The following is a 19719-nucleotide window of genomic DNA, read 5'->3' on the forward strand; positions in this document are numbered from 1 at the left end:
GATGAGACGTGCCAAAATGAGGAGGGAAAAAAAGGCACATCATTTCCTGACTGCAGTACAATGGCAGTTTGTTTTACTTCAGTTGGAAATTAAGTCACGACTTATAGGTTAGCTCAGTTGACAAATTACCCGAGGTCCCAGAAGTAGATGTAGATGTTAGGCGTTCTTTAGATGTTACTTTTTCGTACTGATCTTATTCAAGTTTCACACGAGGGTTACATTGTGCTAAATGTCGATAGAATCAGTATAAGGATGCTGTAATTGAATAATAAATCATAATTTAGCACGTCATCCCGTAATATGATTTAGAGGTTATATATTGTGGTATGACAGCCCAGTCCATTCCCTTGGGGAGTTAAATGACAACCAGTGGATCTATCCATTGAGAGTCAGTGAGAGTCAGCGGTTTGGCTGTGAGTCACCATTCATTCAGTCTCTCCTCCCAACACCCAGTCCCTGGCTCTGTGGGGTGGGAATCTCTGCTGCTAGAAGGATGCCTGGTAATTACAGGCTATATAGACTCATAGAGTAGGCTACATCTCAATAGTCTTAACGTCACATCCTCTCGTCTCCTTTGCAGTTTATAACGTAGCCAGGCAGGTGAAAGTTCATTCCTATCATTCAGGCTCCCCCACATTGTGTTCACTTACGCAGTCAACCTCAGACCAGCAACGATGAAGGAGAGGAGACAAGAGGAGGAAGCCACTTTAGATTCTTGAGTTCGAAAGTAGTCGTGGTGCTGTTGCAGGAAGGCCAAAGTCATCTGGGAACTTTTTTCTCAATGGTGTCTACATCCGTAACACATTCATAATCCCTACATAATGCATTCATTTCGTAAATGCTTATGTACGCATCAGCGACTGGTTTGACCCAGCAGCCCAGGCACAGAGCACAGGACCTATACAGCCCACTATTCTGACATAACTGGTCTTTTCATTAGTAGTAGGCTGCATTGAGCCTACACTACCGGTCAAAAGTTTGGGCCCACCTACTCATTCAAGGGTTTTTCTTTATTTGGACTATTTTCTACATTGTAGAATGATAGTGAAGACATCAAAACTATGAAATAACAGATATGGAATCATGTACTAACCAAAAAAGTGTTAAACAAAATATATTTTATTTGGCTCTCACGAGGACCACCACAGGAAAGGAAAACCCAGAGTTACCTCTGCTGTAGAGGATACGTTCATTAACTGCACCTCCAGATTGCAGACCCAATTTTTTCAAGTAACAGTTCAAGTAACAGACACATCTCCACATCAACTGTTCAGAGGAGACTGCGTGAATCAAGCCTTCATGGTCGAATGGCTGCAAAGAAACCACTACCAAAGGACACCAATAAGAAGAAGAGACTTGTTTGGGCCAAAAAACACAAGCAATGGACATTAGACCGGTGGAAATCTGTCCTTTGATCTGATGAGTCCAGATTTGAGATTTTGCATGAACCATCGTGTCTTTGTGAGACGCAGAGTAGGTGAACGGGTGATCTCCGCATGTGTGGTTCCCACCGTGAAGCATGGAGGAGGAGGTGTGATGGTGTGGGGTTGCTTTGCTGGTGACACTGTCTGTGATTTATTTAGAATTCAAGGCACACTTAACCAGCATGGCTACTACAGCATTCTGCCATCCCATCTGGTTTGCACTTAGTCCCACTATCATTTGTTTTTCAACATGACAATAACCCAACACACCTCCAGGCTGTGTAAGGGCTGTTTGACCAAGAAGGAGAGTGATGGAGTGCATCAGATGCCCTAGCCTCCACAATCACCCGACCTCAACCCAATTGAGATGGTTTGGGATGAGTTGGACCGCAGCCAACAAGTGCTCAGCATATGTGAAGCTGGTTGAGAGAATGCCAAGATTGTGCAAAGATCTCATCAAGGCAAAAGGTGGCTACTATGAATAATCTAAAAATATATTTCGATTTCTTTTAACACTTTTTTTTGGTTACTACATGATTCCATATATGTTATTTCATAGCTTTGAAGTCTTCACTATTATTCTACAATGTAGAAAATAGTCAAATAAAGAAAAACCCTTGAATGAGTAGGTGTGTCAACCTTTGACTGGTACAGTATAAAATAGATCATTGTGTGGTGAGTCAACAGGGAGATACGCGTACAGACACACTAACTACACATTAACTACACTCACAAACACACGTGAATCCGCGCTTCCATTTTGCACAGCACACATAAATAAACCTGCACAAGACGTGCACCACAGGCTCGGAAACATAGGCCTAACATGCAAGCAGTCTTTTTCTATCTCTGTCCATACAGTCTTCCTTCATGTGATTACGGAAATGTTCTTGTGGACGAGAGAGAAAGACAGAGAGACCGAGATAAAGAGAGAGCGTTTGTGTGGGTGTGTAAATGGCCCGTTTTCTTGCTTGTTTTGTGCTTGTGCTTGTCTTCTACTGATCCAGTTGTTCCACAGTGAGAGGACAGGCAGGCAAAAGTGTCCACATACATCTACAGTCCCTAATGCTTTTAGAACAGCCCACATAGTGCCACACTGTCATCACTGGCAACATTGTTAGAGGGATTGCAAGATGCTTGGCATTGGCTTGGCTGTGTCGCTAGGTAGAAACCCATGCTTTCAGTTCACATCAAAGTATATGAACATTTCAAATTGAGTGGCATGTTTTGTAATCTTGAGTTAGATATTGAAACTGTTTTCCTTCCCCACATCCTCATGCAATAGACATTAGACCTCATGCAGACCTCTAGCCCTCCCAGGTTTATGATTTTGAAAAATGTATCTCTGAAAATACAACGTCACAGTGTTATACTGCAGCATATCGAGAGCTTTTACCACAAAGGGAAGCTCTTCATTTTCAGAGAGCCAAGCAATCGTATATAACAAGGCATATGTCTAGATGAAGGAGATTTGAAGAAATTGATTCTGATGACTATGGGATGTTAATGACAGTGATGACATCATATACTCAGGAACCTTAACGGCGCTTTCATACCAACTGAGTTTTAACTCTCTCTCACTCTCTCTCTCCTGCTATCTCTCTCTCTCTCCTGCTATCTCTCTCTCTCTCCTGCTATCTCTCTCTCTCTCTCTCTCTCTCTCCAGAAGGCAACTCATGGAAGATATATACACCATGAAGAAACTGCGAACAACCAAAAATGTTCATTCACTTTCTTTTAAGGGATGTGGTTTGTGTTCTCACTCTATGCAGTTTACTCAATCAGGTCCAGGAAGACTAGTCATGTGTCATCACCCCTCAACATGAGTCCAGTGGAATAAACAACGAATCCCAGACAGACATTCTCTCAGTGGCCTGTAATGCAACAGCAGCATCAGACAGGAAGGAAAGAGCAGGGTGCACAGAGAAAGTAGTGAGACCATATGTGATATGAGTCACTGGTGAATGGCGTCTGTTACCAATGACCGGATCGGAAATAGAAATAGCCAGGTTCTGGACCTCGTCAATCCTTACTGGGTCCCAGCCAGTGGGGAAGGAGAAGGAGACGTGACCAATGGGCCTCACCCTTGACCGCAAACATAAGGATGAGGAATCCAGACAATGGTATGAGCAATGTTGAGATGTCCCTTATAATGGCCCAAATGATCATTCAGGCGGATCTTCTTTGGTTAGTCAGACATTAATATCAATCACAAAGACAATCATATTTTAGTGGGCGGTGAGACTGCTGGAGGGTAAGGTGTGTGTGTGTATCCCTGGATCCTCTGGGTGATAGCGGGATGCTGCGGAGGGGTCTGCTGGCCTGGGTGTCCCGTGTGGGCGTGCTATTGGTCCTAGTGTGCTGCTCTCTGTCCCTCCTCTACGTCATGACCTGCAGCCCCCACTCCGAGGACAACCTGGTGAGCCACGCCCTGCCACGCCCCGGGCTGGGGGTAGGGGCAGCAGGGGGCATAGGGGCGGGTCAGAGCGGACCCCCGGGGCGGGAGGACTACCAGGCCATGCTAGCGGAGCGCGAGGAGCAGCACAAGCTACACATGGCGAGTCTGAAGAAGCAGATCGCCCAGTTAAAAGAAGCACTGCAGGAGCGTAGTGAGCAGCTCAAAGGAGTTCAAGACACAATGGAACGGGCGGCTGGGAGAGGCCAGGGCGGACAGTCCCCAGGAGGAGGTGCCCTCGGGGAGGGGGGCCAGGGGCCTGGGGCTGACAGGAGCCACACGGACCTCCAGGAGTTCCTCCGCAGTCAGCTGGGCCGGGCGGAGGTCCACCAGGGGACCAGACTACCCAATGAGTACGCCGTGGTGCCCTTTGAGAGCTTCACCCTGCAGAGGGTGTACCAGCTGGAGATGGGCCTGACCAGGCACCCTGAGGAGAAGCCCGTGAGGAAGGACCGGAGGGATGAGCTGAGTGAAGCGCTGGAGACAGCCCTGCGGAGCCTCAACACACCCCGAGACGGAACAGACAAGGGCCGGACCACCAAGGTCTACTCCCCATCAGACTTCATAGAAGGTGAGTCACTAAGCTCCATACCGGAGCCATATGTATACAGCCATAATGATATACAGACTGTGTATGTATAATTGGTGAGGACGGGCTCGTGGTAATGGCTGGAGCAGAATGAGTGGAATGGTATCAAATTGGTGTCATTCCATTTGCTCCGTTCCAGCCATTATTATGAGCCATCCTCCTCTCAATAGCCTCATGTGTATGGCATATATACAAGGTTCTGCTCCACACTACTCTATGATAGCTTACAATAGCTACATTGTGGAGTGGCAGTTGGAATACTGACATGGTTTGAATAAAAATGGTATGGAGTAAAAACAACTAATTCACCAAATTGAACTCCAGCCCGAACAAATAAATAATCAGCACATCCCCATTTCCAACTAAGAAAATCTAACGATTGTTTCTGTATTTTCTCCAGTAAACCACATCCGTAAACGAACATGTTCGTGTGTTCCTTCTTGTTTTTTTTTGTTGTTGTCTTGCTTTGCTGTGTGATAGCCATAATAGAGGTGCTGAAGAGCCACAGCCAGGATATCCAGCTAGTCTAGCATGATGTGGAGTAGGAAATGAGTGCAGCTGCTTTCCATTCAGTTTGTAGCATCTCTACAAGCTCAGAGAGAGGGGCCGCTTCCTCTGAAAGGTCAACATCTTTACTGGGGCCATGTCTGACTAATTCCTACGTGTACCTGGGAGAGGGAAAGTGTGTGTGTGTGTGTGTGTGTGCCTGCCTATCTGTGTCTGTCTGTGTGTGTCAACATACCAAAAATATACTGAAAACACATAATTGTTTATGTACCTCTATCTCTCCCTTGAAGTACTTGTTCAGGTATCGGCTCTTAAACATACTCATAAGGAATTAAGAGTTTCTTTCCAAAAGGCGATATAGAATAATAGTGAAGACATCAAAACTATGAAATAACACATGTGGAATCATTGTAGTTACCAAAAAGGTGTTAAACAAATCAAAATGTATTTTAGATTCTTCAAAGTAGCCACCCTTTGCCATGATGACAGCTTTGCACACTCTTCACATTCTTTCAACCAGCTTCATGAGTTATTCACCTGGAATTATTTTCAATTAACAAGTGTGCCTGGTTAAAAGTTCATTTGTGGAATTTCTTTCCTTCTTAATCCGTTTTAGCCAATCAGTTGTGTTGTGACAGGGTGGTATACAGAAGATAGCCCTATTTGGTAAAATACCAAGTTCATATTATGGCAAGAACAGCTCAAATAAGCAAGAACTTTCTTCAAGTGCAGTTGCAAAAACCATCAAGCTCAATGAGGAAACTGGCTCTCATGAGGACCGCCACAGGAAAGAACCAGAGTTACATCTGCTGAAGAGTTCATTAGAGTTAACTGCATGTCAGGAATTGCAGCCCAAATAAATACTTCACACAGTTCAAATAACAGACACATCTCAACATCTACTGTTCAGAGGAGACTGCGTGAACCAGGCCTTCATAGTCTAATTGCTGCAAAGAAACCACTATTAAAAGACACCAATAAGAAGAGACTTGCTTGGGCCAAGAAACACAAGCAATGGACATTAGACCGGTGGAAATCTGTCCTTTGGTCTGACGAGTCCAAATTTCAGATTTTTGGTTCCATCCACCATGTCTTTGTGAGACGCAGAGTAGGTGAATGGGTGATCTCCACATGTGTAGTTCCCACCGTGAAGCATGGAGGAGGAGGTGTGATGGTGTGGGGGTGCTTTGCTGGTGACACTGTCAGTGATTTATTTAGACTTCAAGGCACACTTAACCAGCATGGCTACCACAGCATTTTACAGCGATACGCCATCCCATCTGGTTTGCACTAGTCCCACTATCATTTGTTTTTCAACATGACAATGACCCAACACACCTCCAGGCTGTGTAAGGTCTATTTGACCAAGAAGGAGAGTGATGGAGTGCTAAATCAGATGACAATCTGATTTAGCCACAATCACCTTGACCTCAACCCAATTGAAATGGTTTGGGATGAGTTGGTCCACAGAGTGAAGGATAAGCAGCCAACAAGTGACCAGCATATGTGGAACTCCTTCAAGACTGTTGGTAAAGCATTCCAGGTGAAGCTGGTTGAGAAAATGCCAAGAGTGTGCAAAGCTGTCATCAAGGCAAAGGGTGGCAACTTTGAAGAATCTAAAATCTAAAATATATTTTTTGGTTACTACATGATTCCTAATGTGTTATTCCATTGGGAATCAAACCGCTCAAACACGAGACGTATGTGTCAGGGTCTACAGTCAATCACAGATTACAAAAAGAACACTAGCCCCGTCGTGGACATTGACATCTTGCTCCCAGACAAGCTAAACAACTTCTTTGCTCGCTTTGAGGACAATACAGTGCCATTGACACAGCCCGCTACCAAAACCTGTGGGCTCTCCTTCTCCGTGACTGACTTGAGTAAAACATTTAAACATGTTAACCCTCGCAAGGCTGCCGGCCCAGACGGCAATCCTAGCCGCGTCCTCAGATCATGCGCAGACCAGCTGGCCGGTGTGTTTATGGACACATTCAATCCCTATCCCAGTCTGTTCTTACCACATGCTTCAAGATGGCCACCATTGTTCCTGTTCACAAGAAAGCTATGGTAACTGAACTAAATGACTATAACCCCGTTGCACTCATTTCTGTCATCATGAAGTGCTTTGAGAGACTTGTCAAGGATCATATCACCTCCATCCTACCTGATAGCCTAGACCCACTTCAATTTGCTTACCGCCCCAATAGGTCCACAGACGACGCAATCGCAACCACACTGCACACTGCCCTAACCCATTCTTACCTATGTAAGAATGCTGTTCATTGACTACTACTCAGCATTTAACACCATAGTACCCTCCAAACTCGTCATTAAGCTCGAGACCCTGGGTCTCGACCCCGTCCTGTGCAACTGGGTCCTGGACTTTCTGACGGGCCGCCCCCAGGTGGTGAAGGTAGGAAACAACATCTCCCCGCTGATTCTTAACACTGGGGCCCCACAAGGGTGCATTCTCAGCCCTCTCCTGTACTCCCTGTTCACCGTGTCTGCGAGGCCATGCACACTTCCAACTCAATCATCAAGTTTGCAGATGACACTACAGTGGTAGGCTTGATTACCAACAACGATGAGACGGCCTACAGGAAGGGCCTTCGGAGTGTGGTGTCAGGAAAATAACCTCTCACTCAACGTCAATAAAACAAAGGAGATGATCGTGAACTTCAGGACACGGCAGAGGGAGACACCCCCTCCCCCATCCACATAGACGGGACAGTAGTGGAGAAGGTGGAAAGTTCCTCGGCGTACACATCACGGACAAACTGAAATGATCCACCCATACAGACAGTGTGGTGAAGAAGGCATAACAGCGCCTCTTCAACCTCAGGAGGCTGAAGAAATTTGGCTTGTCACCTAAAACATTCACAAACTTTTACAGATGCACAATCGAGAGCATCCTGTCGGGCTGTATCACCGCCTTATACAGCAACTGCACCGCCCTCAACGGCTGGTACACAGCTGGTACACTACCAGAGGGTAGTGCGGTCTGCACAACGCATCACAGGGGGAAAACTACCTGCCCTCCAGAACACCTACAGCACCCGATGACACAGGAAGGCCAAAAAGATCATCAAGGACAACAACCACCCGAGCCACTGCCTGTTAACCCCACTATCATCCAGAAGGCGAGGTCAGTACAGGTGCATCAAAGCTGGGACCGAGAGACTGAAAAGCAGCTTCTATCTCAAAGGCCAGCAGACTGTTAAACAGCCATCACTAACATAAAGTGGCTGTCAACATACAGACTCAAATATCTGGCCACTTTAATAAATGGACTTACTGTAATAAAGGTATCACTAGACACTTTAAATAACGGCACTTTAATAATGTTGTCACGACTTCTACTGAAGTCGTTGCCTCATCTTGTTCGGGCGGTGCTCGGCGGTCGATGTCACCGGTCTTCTAGCCATCATTGATCCATTTTTCATTTTCCATTGGTTTTGTCTGGTCTTCCCACACACCTGGTTTCAATCCCATTCATTACCTGTTGTGTATTTAACCCTCTGTTTCCCCTCATGTGTTTGTCAGAGATTGTTTTATATCAGTGTTGTTTTATGTTTGTATAGGTGCGCGACGGGTCCTCGTACCCATGTTTATTTATGTATGTATATATTAGTGTTTGGAGCATGTTAAGTTGACATTTATTAAAAGACTCCACTTACACTCCGTTTGACTCTCCTGCGCTCTCCTGACTCTGACAAATGTTTACATATCCTACATTACTCATCTCATATGTACAGTTAAAGTGGGAAGTTTACATACACTTAGGTTGGAGTCATTAATACTCGTTTTTCAACGACTCCACAAATTTCTTGTTAACAAACTATAGTTTTGGCAAATCTACTTTGTTGCATGACACAAGTCATTTTTCCAACAATTGTTTACAGACAGATTATTTCATTTATAATTCACTATATCACAATTCCAGTGGGTCAGAAGTTTACATACACTAAGTTGACTGTGCATTTAAACAGCTTGGAAAATTCCAGAAAAGGGTGTAATGACTTTAGAAACTTCTGATAGGCTAATCGATATCATGTGAGTCAATTGGAGATGTACCTGTGGATGTATTTCAAGGCCTACCTTCAAACTCAGTGCGTCTTTGCTTGACATCATGGGAAAATCAAAAGGAATCAGCAAAGACCTCAGAAAATAAATTGTAGACCTCCACAAGTCTGGTTCATCCTTGGGAGCGATTTCCAAATGCTTGAAGATACCACGTTCATCTGTACAAACAATAGTATGCAAGTATATACACCATGGGACCACGCAGCCGTCATACCACTCAGGAAGGAGACGCGTTCTGTCTCCTAGAGATGAATGTACTTTGGTGCGAAAAGTGCAAATTAATCCCAGAACAAGAGCTAAGGACCTTGTGAAGATGCTGGAGGACACAGGTACAAAAGTATCTATATCCACAGTAAAAACTAGTCCTATATCGACACAACCTGAACGGCCGCTCAGCAAGGAAGATGCCACTGCTCCAAAGCCGCCATAAAAAACTGCACATCGGGACAAAGATCGTACTCTTTGGAGAAATGTCCTCTGGTCTGATGAAAAAAAATGTAACTGTTTGGCCATAATGACTATCGTTATGTTTGGAGGAAAAAGGGGGATGCTTGCAAGCCGAAGAACACCATCCCAACTGTGAAGCACGGAGGTGGCAGCATCATGTTGTGGAGGTGCTTAGCTGCAGGAGGGACTGGTGCACTTAACAAAATAGATGGCATCATGAGGAGACAAATTATGTGCATATATTAAAGCAACATCTCAAGACATCAGTCAGTAAGTTAAAGCTTGGTCGCAAATGGGTCTTCCAAATGGACAATGACCCCAAGCATACTTCCAAAGTTGTGGCAAAATGGCTTAAGGACAACAAAGTCAAGGTATTGGACTGGCCATCACAAAGCCCTGACCTCAATCCCATAGAACATTTGTGGGCAGAACTGAAAAAGCATGTACATGCAAGGAGGCCTACAAACCTGACTCAGTTACACCAGCTCTGTTAGGAGGAATGGGCCAAATTCACCCAACTTATTGTGGGAATTTTGTGGAAGGCTACCCAAAATGTTTGACCCAAGATAAACTATTTAAAGGCAATGCTACCAAATACTAATTGAGTGTATGCAAACTTCATACCCACTGGGAATGTGATGAAAGAAATACAAGCTGAAATAAATAATTCTCTGCCTTTTTTATGACATTTCACATACTTAAAATAAAGTGGTGATCCTAACTGACCGAAGACAGGGAATTTGTACTAGGATTAAATGTCAGGAATTGTGAAACACTGAGTTTAAATGTATTTGGCTAAGGTGTATGTAAACTTCCGACTTCAACTGTATGTACTGTTCCATACCATCTACTGCAACTTGCCTATGCCGCACGGCCATCGCTCATCCATATATTTATATGTGCATATTCTTATTCATCCCTTTACATTTGTGTGTATAAGGTAGTCATTGTGAATTTGTTGTAATTTGTTATATTACTTGTTATATATTACTGCATGGTCGGAACTAGAAGCACAAGCATTTCACTACACGTACATTAAACATCTGCTAACCATGTGTATGTGACCAATAAAAATTGATTTCACTATTATTCTACAATGTAGAAAAATGATACATTTGTAACATCAATATTTTAAAAATAAAATGACTCAATACAGTAATATGAGATCTGTATGTAAAACGTTGATATTTGACATTTCCGTCATTTAGCAGATTCTCTTATCCAGAGTGACTTACAGTTAGTGCATTCATCTTAAGATAGGTGGTGGAGACAACCACAGATCACAGTCGAATATACGTAGAGTATACGAACATTCTAATCCAGCTCAACGATGGATATCTAGCGTTTTGAAAAAAAAAAATCACATTTTTAATACACACCTAAAATCTATGATTTACAAATCTGAGAACAGCAATATTTGACACACATGAAGGTATCCGTAAGCAATGATTTCTGGGGAAAATACACGTGAAACATTGGTAGATATAGCTTTTTGGAAATAAACTCTTTAAATGTGTTTTTTTTTTGACCCTGTAGATAGCCAATTTGTTCCTGGGTAATCCAAAGAGTACTCTGTAGTTGGACGTGGCTGTGTAGCAAGTAGCAAACAACAACCATTGTTCAACAACAAAAATGAAAACGGCCGTGTAGGCTACTTAATGAACTGTCTTTATATTAGCAATGAAGTTCTCCTTGCCCGTCCTTTTAAATGAGTTGTACCAGTGGACAAGTACCTTTTCATTCATCCAGACAACTTGAAGCTTGTTGAGATGCTGACGATTACAAAGGGAGCATTAAGACCCCTGCCAATTCTCAGTTAGCGAGCCGCGACTGAACACAAATACTGAACACCACCCATTGGCTGTACTGAATGGTGTTTTTCAGGAGCTGCCCTGGGTGGGTTTGCTCAGCTGTCGCACAGAAAGTATGAGAGTGGCGCAACGGGACAACAAGGAATAAGAGGGACAGAGTAGAAGGGGAGAGAGAGCGAAGGAAACGAGAGGGAGAGACAAACTAGAAGAAAAAAGAATGAAAGCAAAAGAGAGGGTTTGGGTGGAAATGGAGTGGTACAGGTGTAGGATCTTAATTTGAGCCAGTTTGCTACAGCAGGAAAATAATCATGCAGCAAGAGGAAATGTGAATGATTATGGCTGCTATTAGAGAGGCAGCCCAATTCTAATCTTTTGTTCACTAATTGGTCTTTAGACCAATCAAATCAGCTCTGAAAAAGATCTGATGTGAAAATAGTTTTTTTTAATGTAACTAGGCAAGTCAGTTAAGAACAAATTCTTATTTACAATGATTGCCTACTGGGGAACAGTGGGTCAACTGCCTTGTTCAGGGGCAGAATGACATCTCAGAGATTTGATCCAGCAACCTTTCGCTTACTGGCCCTTACGCGCTACCCAATAGGCTACCTGCCGCCCCTAAAAGAGCTGATGTGATTGGTCAAAATGAGTGGAAAAAAATATCAGAATTGGGCTGCCTGTGGATTACAGTTAATGGACATTTTCATAGGGGTTGATACATTTTTTGCAGTAAAGTTATCCTGCAACAGGGTGATCAAATGAATATCCTATCCTGTATGCTGTGTGAATGTGAAAAACATGTTTATGTGGTACATGGAGTCTGGGCTGAGGAGCCACAGCCCACCCTGTCCCCAGAGTTAAGAGAAGATGGCTCTTATCACAGGAAGTTAGTCTTGCCACTATCGGACTGGGGATCACAAGCTATTCCCGCTCGGCTTTAGCAGCTTCCTGTGTTTTCTATCGGGAGAATACAGTATGAGGATTTTGATACTGTGCTAGATTCTGCTGCATTGTTGCGTGACTTAAAATATCCCGTTTTTATTCTTGGAGTAATCGAAAGTAGAATGTTTTGAAATGGGAGTAAAGTACATACATTTTCTGTAGAGAAATTCAAAAAAAAAAATCGGGACAGAATTTGCTTTCATGATGACGAACCTCACACTCTTGCTGTGTTTTTGTTCAGTCCAGTCATGTCATCTTTGAAACAAGAGGTTTTGACTGACAGTGCACAGCTGTGAAGGGGGGACTGAGTAAACTGTATTGTTGTTGAGTGATATGTCTGGGTATTAACTACTGTGAGGCGTTGTAAATCCAGTGTAAGTAGGATCTCTATGCATGACCAGTCTCCTTCAGCTGTCATAGTGGCAGATGGCCCAGGGCCCCAGCCAAGTCCACCTAGGAGCAGAGAGGAGAGGCCGGGGATCTTTACATTGGCCTGAAATGCCCTTTCTGGCCATCTCTCTCTGGGCATAAAATGCCCTGTCATAATGCCCTGTCTCTCTCTCTCTCTCTCTCTCTGTCAGTTTCAGTTTCTGTCTCTCTCTCGACCCCCCCCATCATGCTCACTCTCAATTCAATTTCAATGTCAGTTTAAGGGGCTTTATTGGCATGGGAAACATGTTTACATTACCAAAGCAAGTGAAATAGATACTAAACAAAAGTGAAATACACTATACAAATTTAACATTACACTCACAAAAGTTCCAAAAGAATAAAGACATTTCAAATGTGATATTATGTCTATGTACTGATGGGTTCTGACTTCTAAACTTGAAATGTTGAAGGGAGGGAGAGTGGAGAATGCAGAACATGTTATTGTTAGACATCAGGTATCCTATGGAAAGGAGAAGGGCCGCAGTCTGGTACAAGTCAAGAGGACAGCCGTCAGTTGGGGGAGGAGTGAGGAATTTGGGCCGAGGTCAGGTCAGATGAAGTGAGAAAGAACATGCATCACTAACGTCCTGCCTAGCAACCGAGATGTATTGGCTGTCCAGATGTGTAAGGAGGAGACTCAGCATAGGAGGCGGGTTTAAAAAACAGCTTTTCATAGTTGTCCTTCACATTTTACCCTGTTATTTAGAACCTAACAGTAGTGTTTTAAGGATATGCAAATAGTTAAAGTACAAATGGGAAAATAAATAAACAAAAATATAGGTCGTATTTACAATAGTGTTTGTTCTTCACTGGTTGCCCTTTTCTTGTGGCAATAGGTCACAAATCGTGCTGCTGTGATGAAACACTGTGGTACTTCACCCAATAGATATGGGAGCTTATCGAAATTGGATTTGTTTTCGAATTCTTTGTGGGTCTGTGTAATCTGAGGAAATATGTGTCTCTAATATGGTCAAACATTTGGCAGGAGGTTAAGAAGTGCAGCTCAGTTTCCACCTCATTTTGTGGGCAGTGTGCACATAGCCTGTCTTCTCCTGAGAGCCAGGTCTGCCTTCGGCTGCTGTACATAGTCAAGGATTTCCTTAATTTTGGGTCAGTCACAGTGGTCAGGTACTATTTCTCTCTCTCTCTGTGTGTCTCTGTCTGTCTGCCGGTATGCCTGCCTGCCTGTCTGTCCCTTTCTCATTCCGTGGGCCTGAATTGCCCTGTTTGTCTTTCTCTCTCTCCCTGGGCTTAAAATGCCCTTTCTCTCTCTCCCTGGGCTTAAAATGCCCTTTCTCTCTCTCCCTGGGCTTAAAATGCCCTTTCTCTCTCTCCCTGGGCTTAAAATGCCCTTTCTCTCTCCCTGGGCTTAAAATGTCCTTTCTCTCTCTCCCTGGGCTTAAAATGCCCTTTCTCTCTCTCCCTGGGCTTAAAATGCCTTCTCCCTCTCTCCCTGGGCTTGAAATGCATTTTCTCTCTCTCCCTGGGCTTAAAATGCCCTTTCTCTCTCTCCCTGGGCTTAAAATGCCCTTTCTCTCTCTCCCTGGGTTTAAAATGCCCTTTTCTCTCTCTCCCTGGGCTTAAAATGCCTTCGCCCTCTCTCCCTGGGCTTAAAATGCCCTTTCTCTCTCTCCCTGGGCTTAAAATGCCCTTTCTCTCTCCCTGGGCTTAAAATGTCCTTTCTCTCTCTCCCTGGGCTTAAAATGCCTTCGCCCTCTCTCACTGGGCTTAAAATGCCCTTTCTCTCTCTCCCTGGGCTTAAAATGCCCTTTCTCTCTCTCCCTGGGCTTAAAATGCCCTTTCTCTCTCTCCCTGGGCTTAAAATGCCCTTTCTCTCTCTCCCTGGGCTTGAAATGCCTTTTGTCTCTCTCCCTGGGCTTAAAATGCCCTTTCTCTCTCCCTGGGCCTGAAATACCCTTTCTCTCTCCCTGGGCCTGAAATACCCTGTCTGTCACTCTCTCCCTGGGCCTGAAATACCCTGTCTGTCACTCTCTCCCTGGGCCTGAAATACCCTGTCTGTCACCCTCTCCCTGGGCCTGAAATACCCTGTCTGTCACTCTCTCCCAAGGTCTGAAATGCCCGGTCTGTTGCACTCTCTCTCTCTCTCTCTCACTTAAATGCCCTGTCTGTCCCTCTCTCCCTGTCCTGTATCTCTCTCTCTCTCTCCCTGAGCTTGAAATGCCCTGTCTGTCTATCCCTGTCTCTCTGGGTCTGTCTCTCTCTCCCATGGCCACACAGCCAAGGACTATCCTTCTCTTTTAAAAAAACCTTCAGATTCAGGCAGCAAAGTGGAGAAAATATTCACCAGTTGACAAAACCCAGGCAGATTATCCACAATGCACTACTGGATAGCCATCAACATTATAACACCAAATAATGAAATAAACTGAACTGCAGTTCAGCTGTGTGTGCTAAATGACTTAAATGCCCTTTCGTAACGTAACCAACACTGCTAGCTAGCCAGCTAGCCCCCGAAAAGCAGCATTGTAGAAACTTCACACTCAACGGAACGACTTGATTAGGGTAGTGTCAACAACGCAGCTAGCCTACCTCAGCAGTACTGTATCATTTTAATCATTTTAGTCAATTAGATTCTTGCTACGTAAGCTTAACTTTCTGAACATTCGAGACGGGTAGTCCACTTGTCATTCCAATCTCCTCTGCATTAGCGTAGCCTCTTCTCTAGCCTGTCAACTATGTGTCTGTCTATCCCTGTTCTCTCCTCTCTGCACAGACCATACAAACGCTCCACACCGCATGGCCGCGGCCACCCTAATCTGGTGGTCCCAGCGCGCACGACCCACGTGGAGTTCCAGGTCTCCGGTAGCCTCTGGAACTGCCGATCTGCGGCCAACAAGGCAGAGTTCATCTCAGCCTATGCCTCCCTCTAGTCCCTCGACTTCTTGGCTCTGACGGAAACATGGATCACCACAGACAACACCGCTACTCCTACTGCTCTCTCTTCGTCCGCCCACGTGCTCTCGCACACCCCGAGAGCTTCTGGTCAGCGGGGTGGTGGCACCGGGATCCTCATCTCTCCCAAGTGGTCATTCTCTCTTTCTCCCCTTACCCATCTGTCTATCGCCTCCTTTGAATTCCATGCTGTCACAGTTACCAGCCCTTTCAAGCTTAACATCCTTATCATTTATCGCCCTCCAGGTTCCCTCGGAGAGTTCATCAATGAGCTTGATGCCTTGATAAGCTCCTTTCCTGAGGACGGCTCACCTCTCACAGTTCTGGGCGACTTTAACCTCCCCACGTCTACCTTTGACTCATTCCTCTCTGCCTCCTTCTTTCCACTCCTCTCCTCTTTTGACCTCACCCTCTCACCTCCCCCTACTCACAAGGCAGGCAATACGCTCGACCTCATCTTTACTAGATGCTGTTCCTCCACTAACCTCATTGCAACTCCCTCCAAGTCTCCGACCACTACCTTGTATCCTTTTCCCTCTCGCTCTCATCCAACACTTCCCACACTGCCCCTACTCGGATGGTATCGCGCCGTCCCAACCTTCGCTCTCTCTCCCCCCGCTACTCTCTCCTCTTCCATCCTATCATCTCTTCCCTCTGCTCAAACCTTCTCCAACCTATCTCCTGATTCTGCCTCCTCAACCCTCCTCTCCTCCCTTTCTGCATCCTTTGACTCTCTATGTCCCCTATCCTCCAGGCCGGCTCGGTCCTCCCCTCCCGCTCCGTGGCTCGACGACTCATTGCGAGCTCACAGAACAGGGCTCCGGGCAGCCGAGCGGAAATGGAGGAAAACTCGCCTCCCTGCGGACCTGGCATCCTTTCACTCCCTCCTCTCTACATTTTCCTCCTCTGTCTCTGCTGCTAAAGCCACTTTCTACCACTCTAAATTCCAAGCATCTGCCTCTAACCCTAGGAAGCTCTTTGCCACCTTCTCCTCCCTCTTGAATCCTCCTCCCCCTCCCCCCTCCTCCCTCTCTGCAGATGACTTCGTCAACCATTTTGAAAAGAAGGTCGACGACATCCGATCCTCGTTTGCTAAGTCAAACGACACCGCTGGTTCTGCTCACACTGCCCTACCCTGTGCTCTGACCTCTTTCTCCCCTCTCTCTCCAGATGACATCTCGCGTCTTGTGACGGCCGGCCGCCCAACAACCTGCCCGCTTGACCCTATCCCCTCCTCTCTTCTCCAGACCATCTCCGGTGACCTTCTCCCTTACCTCACCTCGCTCATCAACTCATCCCTGACCGCTGGCTACGTCCCTCCCGTCTTCAAGAGAGCGAGAGTTGCACCCCTTCTGAAAAAACCTACACTCGATCCCTCCGATGTCAACAACTACAGACCAGTATCCCTTCTTTCTTTTCTCTCCAAAACTCTTGAACGTGCCGTCCTTGGCCAGCTCTCCCGCTATCTCTCTCAGAATGACCTTCTTGATCCAAATCAGTCAGGTTTCAAGACTAGTCATTCAACTGAGACTGCTCTTCTCTGTATCACGGAGGCGCTCCGCACTGCTAAAGCTAACTCTCTCTCCTCTGCTCTCATCCTTCTAGACCTATCGGCTGCCTTCGATACTGTGAACCATCAGATCCTCCTCTCCACCCTCTCCGAGTTGGGCATCTCCGGCGCGGCCCACGCTTGGATTGCGTCCTACCTGACAGGTCGCTCCTACCAGGTGGCGTGGCGAGAATCCGTCTCCTCACCACGTGCTCTCACCACTGGTGTCCCCCAGGGCTCTGTTCTAGGCCCTCTCCTATTCTCGCTATACACCAAGTCACTTGGCTCTGTCATAACCTCACATGGTCTCTCCTATCATTGCTATGCAGACGACACACAATTAATCTTCTCCTTTCCCCCTTCTGACGACCAGGTGGCGAATCGCATCTCTGCATGTCTGGCAGACATATCAGTGTGGATGACGGACCATCACCTCAAGCTGAACCTCGGCAAGACGGAGCTGCTCTTCCTCCCGGGGAAGGACTGCCCGTTCCATGATCTCGCCATCACGGTTGACAACTCCATTGTGTCCTCGTCCCAGAGCGCTAAGAACCTTGGCGTGATCCTGGACAACACCCTGTCGTTCTCAAATAACATCAAGGCGGTGGCCCGTTCCTGTAGGTTCATGCTCTACAACATCCGCAGAGTACGACCCTGCCTCACACAGGAAGCGGCGCAGGTCCTAATCCAGGCACTTGTCATCTCCCGTCTGGATTACTGCAACTCGCTGTTGGCTGGGCTCCCTGCCTGTGCCATTAAACCCCTACAACTCATCCAGAACGCCGCAGCCCGTCTGGTGTTCAACCTTCCCAAGTTCTCTCACGTCACCCCGCTCCTCCGCTCTCTCCACTGGCTTCCAGTTGAAGCTCGCATCCGCTACAAGACCATGGTGCTTGCCTACGGAGCTGTGAGGGGAACGGCACCTCAGTACCTCCAGGCTCTGATCAGGCCCTACACCCAAACAAGGGCACTGCGTTCATCCACCTCTGGCCTGCTCGCCTCCCTACCACTGAGGAAGTACAGTTTCCGCTCAGCCCAGTCAAAACTGTTCGCTGCTCTGGCCCCCCAATGGTGGAACAAACTCCCTCACGACGCCAGGACAGCGGAGTCAATCACCACCTTCCGGAGACACCTGAAACCCCACCTCTTTAAGGAATACCTAGGATAGGATAAAGTAATCCTTCTCACCCCCCTTAAAAGACCTAGATGCACTATTGTAAAGTGGCTGTTCCACTGGATGTCATAAGGTGAAAGCACCAATTTGTAAGTCGCTCTTAAATGTTAAATGTAAATGTATGTAAGTGTGTGTGTGTGTGTGTGCGTGTGTGCGTGCGTGCGTGCGTGCGCATTTGACAGCCCTGGTGCGTGTACGTGTATGGGTAAGCTCACTCTTCTCCCTTCCCCAGGTATCGCTCGGACGGAGAAGGACAAAGGCACTCTGTATGAGCTCACCTTCAAAGGGGACCAGAGCCGTGAGTTCAGGAAGCTGGTTCTGTTCCGTCCCTTTGGGCCCCTGATGAAGGTGAAGAACGAGAGGGTGGACACGGCTAACGTCCCCATCAACATCATAGTGCCCCTCTCCCAGAGGGCCGACAAGTTCAGACACTTCATGCACAACTTCAGGTGAGAGCCACTTAGTTATTCATGCATGTTATTGGCCTTTTCGCCCCTCTCCCCGGGTTGTTGTGGTAAATCAGAATGTGTTCTCCGGCAAACCTACCTCACAAAAAAACAACAACGGTAAAATAAGGGTTAATGAAGACATTTTAAAAAGCATGTTCACTTGTATTAACTACGATAATGTTTGGCAACAACCGAGTTAAAGGGAACGAGAAACAGAATATGCAGTAGTTATCCATGTTTGACATTCCTAGTTTGTCGCGGCAGTAATGATTCGGAGTATAGAAGGTATGAAGGTTCTGTTTGTACTCTGATAGCCACGGCATGTCTGTCTGTTAGAGACCTTTTCATTCCTGTAATTTGTTACACTCCTGCACAGCTGCTTATCAAGGCTTTGAGGGTGTTTGTTTTTTCTGGCAAATCCTGCTTAGTAGCAGTCTTAAACCCAGCACGTTAAACTGCCCCCTGGACTCAGAGGGAACCTGTGATAAAGTGGTGCTGTTCATGCTGTACAAAGGTTCCCTGAGTCGCTGAGCAAATGCTTTGGTCTCATCCATTTTTTAAGGGAGGAGGGGGAAGTGGTATGTGTGTGCGCGCGTGTGTGTGTGTGTGCGCATTCACGTGGAGAGAAGAGGAATGTGAGGTCGAACTGACAGTCTTTCAGAAGCCATGTGACTCATTTACTGAGCACAGCATATACATTTGGCGTGTCTCCATCAGAATGTCTGCTTGCTAGAGTTCTAGAATGTCGCACTAGTGCTGGAGATCGATCGCTCTAGGCTTCTGTCTGGTGCCAGGTCCTCGTTGTGTGACTCTTATATAAAAACGTAACATACTGTATGTAGCCTGTGCATATACCGGATGCACCAGTGGAGGCTGTTGGGAGGAGCTATAGGAGGACGGGCTCATTGTAATGGCTGGAATTGGAATCCATGGAACGGAGTCAA

At 46.1% G+C, this 19719-nt stretch overlaps 1 protein-coding gene across 2 annotated transcripts in view; it reads left to right on the plus strand.

The window, feature by feature from the left end:
* Positions 1-19719, plus strand: part of LOC115127070 (chondroitin sulfate N-acetylgalactosaminyltransferase 1-like) — a 47795-nt gene that overhangs the window by 8815 nt on the left and 19261 nt on the right. For both annotated transcript variants that reach the window (XM_029656717.2, XM_029656708.2), the window contains exons 3-4: positions 3091-4450; positions 18559-18775. In XM_029656717.2, the coding sequence (XP_029512577.1) occupies positions 3724-4450; positions 18559-18775 (944 nt within the window). In that variant the 5' untranslated portion in view covers positions 3091-3723. The remainder of the gene's footprint in view (positions 1-3090; positions 4451-18558; positions 18776-19719) is intronic.

The sequence above is a fragment of the Oncorhynchus nerka genome, linkage group LG4 (genome assembly GCF_034236695.1).
Source record: "Oncorhynchus nerka isolate Pitt River linkage group LG4, Oner_Uvic_2.0, whole genome shotgun sequence".
In the NCBI taxonomy this organism is placed as follows: Eukaryota; Metazoa; Chordata; class Actinopteri; order Salmoniformes; family Salmonidae; genus Oncorhynchus; species Oncorhynchus nerka.